This window comes from Ceratina calcarata, unplaced genomic scaffold (assembly GCF_001652005.2).
Source record: "Ceratina calcarata isolate Rehan_Ccalc_2016 unplaced genomic scaffold, ASM165200v1 scaffold165.2, whole genome shotgun sequence".
Lineage (NCBI taxonomy): Eukaryota > Metazoa > Arthropoda > Insecta > Hymenoptera > Apidae > Ceratina > Ceratina calcarata.
In genome coordinates this window covers 158,343-165,896 of record NW_017137815.1, presented here as the reverse complement: position 1 = coordinate 165,896, position 7,554 = coordinate 158,343, and the positions used below count along the sequence as shown (strand labels likewise).

Below are 7,554 nucleotides of genomic sequence, written 5' to 3'. Positions count from 1 at the left end.
CACGTAGACAGTCACGAACAGTCCAATAAAAAAATGCTAAAACTATGTATTAGAGTATTAGAAATTATGCGTTAAAAATTCCTTATGACTGAAGAAAACAGGTCGAACAATTCTATAGACCTTACTCCGCTGTAATAATCATTCTTTCTAAAAGTTCAATGCTTCAAATATTGGACACAGCTTTTTATTACATGTCATAAATTTTTGGCAGAGATCTTACGGCTCATACAACCTTAAGTCTTATTGTGAATCGCGAGATACCAGAATTAGGATGTAGATAAATGCACGAAAAAGATTGAAAACGTTTATTTCAGACGCAACCGTCGAGAAATTTGGCGCGCGAATACAGATCGCTCAGAAAATGCCACGAGGTAACCGTAGGCGTCGAGTCGGCCGGTACTGGCAAATATTGTATTCTGGTCCGAGAATTAAAAAAGAAAAGCGATCTCTCCTTAGCCGAAATCGCGGCGATTTTGGACCGATGCGGTCCGAGTCGAAAGAGAAGGTCGGAGTACGAGTACGCGTTCGAAGTTTGCGAAGAGAAACAGAGCCCACCGAAGAGCGGTGTTTTACCGTTCACTCTGAGAAGACTGCAGCCGGGGAAAACTTATCTACTTCGAATCACCGCCGAATTCAAAGAGAAATCTTTGTCTTATCCGTTGCTAACGGTTCGCACTCGACGTTCTTGCCTACCTTGACCCATCGACGATTCGATCGTTTCGCCGAAGAAGGCATATCGTAAGTATACGAGCGAAGGGAATCTTTAGACCCGCACGAGAAAGTAAGTTGTACATAGGTACTTTAATAAATGACTAACGCAAACGTTCAATATAAAATAATATTCGATGGCCATTGATTGTGAATATTCTCGATCGGACGCTAGTCTCTCGCGCTCAACTCGAAGGCAAACTTTCTTTTCGTAAACGTTCGCCGTTACAGTTCGGATTCTATCAGAATTCTAAGTTTTTCACCAGCAGATTCCTTAGGCTCTTGACTCAACAGTGTTACAGCTTCTGACAGAAGACGTCTTCTGTCTTCTCCGGGGCAAGTAGACAATTCTCTTAGCGCAACCGCCGTGTACAGAGCCAATCTTACTCCATAGGGATCCAAAGTTTTCGTAGTTTTTACGATGTGTTTGCACAATTCCGATTTCCTAGGATCGTCTCCGGGTAATAATTGAATCAATGAATGGCTGACAGTAATGCACTGTTGATGCCCGGGATGTAACAACGCGGTCAGTCTAGAAACAAATATTGCAATACATACAATATAATAAAATGAGAAGTATGTACTTTAAATTTAAGGGAGTCTAATTACCGAGAGAGCAAATCGATCAGAGTCTCCTTTTTTGCCGTTTCCATAACTTGATCGACGTCCTCCTCTATTTTTCCGAGAAACTGCGAGACCTCCGACGCGGATAAAATTCCTGGACAAGAATCGCAGCCCCACGTCGAATTAAAGTCGAGCGGATCTTTCGGTAAAATCGAGCCGTTATCCTGTGGACACTTCAAGGTACCAAGGTGCGTGTTCAATTCCGTGGGATCCGAGCAACGCTCGCAATGGCAGGAGAAGTATTTCGTTTCCATTAAATGCTCTCTTCTGGCTTTCGTGGCCCACAAAGCGTGCGTGTACATCGTACTTAGATGCGAGCCCCTATACGATAATTCAATAATTATAATAATAATTGGTAGCGCGTGCGGTATGAAAAAAGAAAAGCGCGTGTACCCACTTGGCGATAGAACAAACGGCTTTCACCGTGATTTTTGGTCTGCCTTTGTCGTCGATCGAAAAACTGTGTCTGGTATTCGCCAGACAAGAATGCTCTAATAGACAGGCGTTCTCGTAAATGGCCACGCAGCCCTCCGGTGGCACCGTTTCCAAAGCGTTCACGTCTATCAGGCCGCAAATCTTTGCCACGATATCCATATCGGAAGTAGAATCATTTTTACTACCCGATAAAAAACGTTTAACGCATTCGAATACATTGACGGTCTCGTCGAACGCGCTTGTCCCTGGACCTCGAGACTCCTGGTGACTCTGCAATTTCTCTATCGAACTCCAGACTTTCGATTTCCTTCGCCAGAGAATCAGCATCCTTATTACTAGTAAAACTTCGCATCTGCGGAATAATTATCGACGTTTAATAAACATTGTACGTATTCGAACGCTGAGTCGTGTATAGCTCGATCGAGGATCGAAGACAAACCTGGGTATGATTTTGGCCTTGACGATGAACGAACATTCCATTCCGTGTCTGTTCTTATCACGGAGACCGGTGCAGTTCACATCACAAGCCGGCCACAGGCATATCATGCATCTGGTGTCCGTTTTAGTACATTTCCTCCCGCAACCGACGCAGATCCTTTGATCGGTGCGTAACGCCGGCCCCCAGACCAAAGGAGTCTCGGAGAGAATTGAATCGCCGGGATTCAAGTCCCTCGACGCTATCAGGTACCGTCCCAACTCGGGACTTTCGCGAATTTCGAACGCCAGACACTTCAACTTATGCTTAGGCCAATCTAAGCGTTGGTGCTCTTTCTTGCAATAAAACTGCTGTTTGCAGCCGCTGCATTTAAACGCGGCCGGCTCGTTGCACACCGAGCACACGCCTTCGACTTCTCGTTCCATACTCTCGTTCAAATTAATCGCGAGAGGGAATGGAATCGGACTCTAAGTACTCGTCGTACTAGTCGCGAAACTACTAACTCTCTAGTTGTGAAGTTACTTAGAACTCTGAACGCAACGATGGTCGACCCGCTAACTCTTCGTTTAATTATAGAATTTTCTATTTTTAACGATACCATGCGGCATACAGAATAGAAGGGAAAAGAAAAGGACGTGCAGATTCTTAATTGATAAGAATACAAATTTAATTCGTTTATCACTGAATTCGCAAGTGTATCAGTACATCATTTATTAGAAAATTGCTCGTCGTCAGACTAAACGAGAGAATAAGGTGCAGGGTTGAAATAAGGTAAGGCAATGCGACATATTAAAATAAACTGTCGTACGTGTACGCGTATACACTTTTATTTGAGACAAACTTAGCACCCTCCGAATTTATCATCTAATAAATACATACAATCTTAAACAAGTTATTTACAAAAGGTTCTTTTGGTAGTCGGATACTTTGCAATTATACCGTAATTGTAGTATTATATAATTACATTTGTTTAATTACGCTTATGCGTGTCGAAGAACGTAAACGAATCTACTAATTTATGTATGTAGAAGAGAAAAATATAAAAAAATCGTTCGCAATTAGTAGAGCGATATCAAAAGATAACTCTTATCAACCTAAATAACTGGATATATTATGTATAAAAAATGGTCGAAAAAATGGAGACAATGATCTTATGTACAAATGTTAATTTGTCGTCAATCAAACGAATAGTCGTATCGTTTAATTGACAGAACTTTCTGCCAGAGGTAGTACGTACAGTACGGACTCGATAGAAAGTTTAAAATGTCCTTCGAGATCTTACATTCATTTTGCAATCCGTTATCAGACGATCATTTCAAACGAATCATTTTTCGGTTTAAAATTTTCCTATTTTTATTATTAGTTTACTCATCAATGAACAATAATTCGAGAGCGACGGTTGCAATTTTAAACTTTCTTTCGGCCATCGACCGTATCATCGATAAAAATAAATATAAAACTGAAAAAATTAAAAGAAGGTGGATAGAAAGGAAGGAAGGGAAGAACTGGATAAGAAAAATTGGCTAGTGTTCCTTTGTGCTGTTCTTCTTCACGTTTCCGTTGAAACTGTTTCTCCACGATTTACGAAAACAAATGGAAGATCGCACCAGGTTCCAAATGTCCTTCCCGGTGCCGATCAAGTTACAAACGATCGAGGATGGCGATTCATACTCGTTCGGCACGATTCCGTCCACGGAAGATTCGAAGAAACTGAACAACGGGAACCAGATCCGAGTTCTGTTCGAATCTCGTTGCATCAGCGCTTGATTGTTGGCCAGAGTATGATAATAAAGGAATAAACGGGATGTAATGTAGAAAGCCACGAATACGTCGATGGAGTAGTGTTCGTGCGCAGCAAGGATGAAGAATATGCCGAACATGTTGAGCATCCATGTAAACGTGTGCAGAAAATACAAATGCCTAGGAGTATCTGAAAAGATGTTCATTGATCGATTGATGATACGTAAAAGAATCATTGTATGTGAAAAGTCGAGATATTTACTCGATACTCCAAAATAGAAAATATCGAAGAAAACTACGGTACTCACATTCGGTAATGAAGAAATTTAACATGGTCAAAGCCACGGTGTGACCGCTGAACATATAGTCACCGCAAGTTCTGACACCTTGAATAGACATGCCAGCACCTCGCCATATAACGTAAGCCATTGCGATTTTATTGTACAGATCCATGTACGTAGAACTAGAAGATATAAATAAAGATTACTTGTACGGGTTCGTTAATATTGAACGAGCATGTAAACGAATTTGGTATTTTCATCATTTCCACCGGTTTAATTTTCTTTCGCGCAGTTCGATAATATATCTTATACACAAAATCAATAATAATACCTAGTCCAATCTTCGGAAACCGGTCTCGGCTGACACTGCAAGTGCGCTCCCGGCACCGATAAGGAAGTGATAAGCATCGTGACGCACCTTAAAAGGAAGACTGTACCGGATAGAGCGAAAAACCGTCGTAATAAAATAAATCTGCCAACAATGAAATGACAGTAAGAGTCACGGTTGCGATATGAACGTGACTATTAATAATAATACGGATATATATGAATATACCTGTATTTGTGAAATATCAAGACAGCGAGCCAAATAGCGAACAGTATCGTGCCCGTTACTTCGCACATATCGAAGGCCCATGGTATGTGAGGTACATTGTCCAAGAATATGTCCGGTAACGGCGGATACTTTTTCATGTCCGGTACCCGGTCATGGACTATCACCATAACGAACGCCGTGATCCAGGTTACAATGAACAAGTAGGCTAAACTTATGAAGGCTTTCCAAATCTCCGGCGGCAAGTGAGACGCGTGACCGTCTTCAGAAACGGAAGCTGAGTAATATTCATGTTCTATGGATCCCTCATTATTTATTGTACCGCTAACTGGAATCTGAAATCGAAACATCAAATAAACTTCAATCGCTCGGATGCAATATAAAAATATCGTTTTGATGTATGTACCGATAATAAATTTTTGAATCAGTGGATTAAACCGATCAAAGAAAATTCATACGAGTCGTCGTACAAATTGTATATTGTACTAATTGATCGCGGTCAAAAAATATTATGTTTTACAACGTAATAAGTGACAAGTGACTATGATAACAGAGAAAATAACGTTGAGAGGATAATTGTACGTACGGGTGTCTCGTTTGGACTTACTTCGTTATCAGCTAGACCGTATCATAAATTTTATCATATAATCGATACATTTGTACACATAAGAGTTCGTACGTTAAATTGACACGTATATTAAGAAATTACTACTGGAAGATGATAGGAGACATATACGTATAAGCGAATTGTTGAGGAAATACTTGATAAAGCATACGAAACGGTCCAATAATTTTGTTAAATCATAAATGCTCCAATTACTGATGACAAATTATCAAATGTACATCTTCTCATTACTTCGTGCTTGTGGTGACTATAAAAATTCGACGATGGAAATATATCTATGTATCCCAACTCAAATAATACTGCCATATTATCTCTTTGCAATTGCTTTAGACTAATGTATAGCCTCTTGATATCACCGATCTTTTGAAGGCTCGTGCACATCTGTTTGAGGTCTTCTTCCTTTAATGTCAGGAGTACTTTTCCATCTATCTCGTGATCCAGAAAGAGGTCTACAAATTTATCATGACCAGTTTCAGTCAGCCATTTAGAGACGTCGTCTTGGATCCACTCGATTACATTGTCTTGTGTCATTTTTTTTATCTTTTTACAAAGTGTTGTACTAATTCTGTTTAACAAGCACACGTTGATAAATTATGTGATAAGCAGAAATAATTATCATTATTAATAGTTAATCGAATAAACGTCTCCGTTTCTCTACTTGATTATAGTACTACGTTAAATAAAATATCGCTGTAATAAAAAGCGACATGAGTTATACAAACTTTTTTATCTACTTATTACAAGACTACAAAAACCATCAGAGTTCAACTTAACCTCCTATTTCTTAATACGTTTATTTTAAGAATAGAATATTCCTCTTTTCGACAGAAATTTGGGTTTGAATATTGTGCGCATTATACGGTTCTCTATCGATAATTATTAATCATAGCGTTCTACAGTTTCGAAATGGAGAAGTTGTAATCGAAAGTTCTAACCAAAAATGATGTACTTACCTTAAAAGTTAATGTATACATGGATTTATCAAATGTATCACAATTTTTTCGTGCGTTTATTGTACATTGTGAATTGTTACGTATCGTTAATTGTCGTTAAGTCGCTTTTATTGTCAAACGAGACCGATGAACGTTGGCAGTAGATGCATATATTTGTAAATAAAACCAATCCGCGGAAAATCATTGATCAGCGTGTTCCGCGGCAAACTCGTTCTTGTATGCGATTCTTGCTTATTGCATTTCAAATAAGACTATGAAGCTACATGATACGCGTTACAATCCCAGCGAATTTAATGTTCAGCCAAATGTCTAAAGTTCAAAGTTACTTCAGATATGACTCAGGCAGTCGTGCCGATCGTTATGTATTTTTTGAGAGATAGCTCTATGAGTGATAATGAACCGATAGAGCGAACTGTAATTAAACATTTAAATGACTTACAAGGAATTCCCATTGTTGCTTGTTAAGCTTAAGTAATAGTTCCAAACGAAATGATTCAGCGAAAACAGACCGTTTAAAAAAAACGTCCAAATACCAATTTCTATAATTAATCGATATGTACGCGTATATGTATGCAAGTATTTTATACATAGTTCCCTTCGATAATATACTATGACTAATAAGAGATGTTATATATATACAAATAAATTTATTTTCGATCTATGCAAAATTCAAAGAGGATCACGGAGGAAACTAATATACATAGAACAAATTAATATATAAACGACCATGAATTACGATTGCGTTCGTCTCGTTTTATTATTTTAGACCTTAATCAATTAATTAATAATCGTATCAAACAATTAATCGTTCAATTAATCGTTACATTATCGTTATATAATTGAAAAATAAAAATAAAATCAAGACAACCACAATAATTATAGCAAAAGTTGATGGTGATGACGATGGTGGTGGTAATAATAGTAGTAGTAGTCTAGTAGAGTAGTAGTAATAGTAGTAGTGGTAATAATAGTAGTTTAGTAGTAGTAGAAGTAGTAGTGTTAGCAGTACAGCAGTAGGAGTAGTAATAGTAGTAGTAGTAGTAGTAGTAGTAGTAGTAGTTAGTAGTAGTAGTAGTGGTGTAGCAGTAGCGGTATTAATGGCAAAGATAAAAAACTAATAATATAAATTAATAAAAATAACATGAACGGTAATCGGTTCTGGCAATATAGTTAAATGTACAACAATTGGAAATGAATAA

At 38.3% G+C, this 7,554-nt stretch overlaps 3 protein-coding genes across 4 annotated transcripts in view; 1 reads left to right on the top strand and 2 right to left on the bottom strand.

Annotated features, from left to right (window-relative positions):
• Nucleotides 1-720, top strand: part of nord (neuron derived neurotrophic factor nord) — a 7,392-nt gene extending 6,672 nt beyond the window's left edge. The window contains exon 7 of the mRNA XM_018037340.2: nucleotides 315-720. Within this exon, the coding sequence (XP_017892829.2) occupies nucleotides 315-698 (384 nt within the window). The 3' untranslated portion in view covers nucleotides 699-720. The remainder of the gene's footprint in view (nucleotides 1-314) is intronic.
• A 62-nt stretch (nucleotides 721-782) lies between these two features.
• Nucleotides 783-2,951, bottom strand: SmydA-5 (SET and MYND domain containing, arthropod-specific, member 5). Its single transcript, XM_018037347.2, has 4 exons — nucleotides 2,207-2,951; nucleotides 1,730-2,119; nucleotides 1,318-1,653; nucleotides 783-1,240 (listed from the first exon to the last, which is right to left on the bottom strand). The coding sequence occupies exons 1-4, from the start codon at nucleotides 2,626-2,628 to the stop codon at nucleotides 934-936; spliced, it is 1,455 nt and encodes a 484-aa protein (XP_017892836.1). The 5' UTR covers nucleotides 2,629-2,951; the 3' UTR covers nucleotides 783-933.
• A 47-nt stretch (nucleotides 2,952-2,998) lies between these two features.
• SMSr (Sphingomyelin synthase related) lies at nucleotides 2,999-6,940 on the bottom strand. 2 transcript variants are annotated; one of them, XM_018037345.2, is made up of 6 exons: nucleotides 6,356-6,940; nucleotides 5,634-5,967; nucleotides 4,781-5,112; nucleotides 4,556-4,696; nucleotides 4,252-4,406; nucleotides 2,999-4,133 (listed from the first exon to the last, which is right to left on the bottom strand). In XM_018037345.2, exons 2-6 carry the CDS (start codon nucleotides 5,931-5,933, stop codon nucleotides 3,727-3,729), a joined length of 1,335 nt encoding a protein of 444 aa, XP_017892834.1. In that variant the 5' UTR covers nucleotides 5,934-5,967; nucleotides 6,356-6,940; the 3' UTR covers nucleotides 2,999-3,726. The 2 variants fall into 2 exon arrangements, with proteins under 2 accessions (XP_017892834.1, XP_026675639.1); XM_026819838.1 differs by lacking the exon at nucleotides 5,634-5,967 and having other exon boundaries at nucleotides 6,356-6,939.
• Nucleotides 6,941-7,554: the final 614 nt, after the last annotated feature.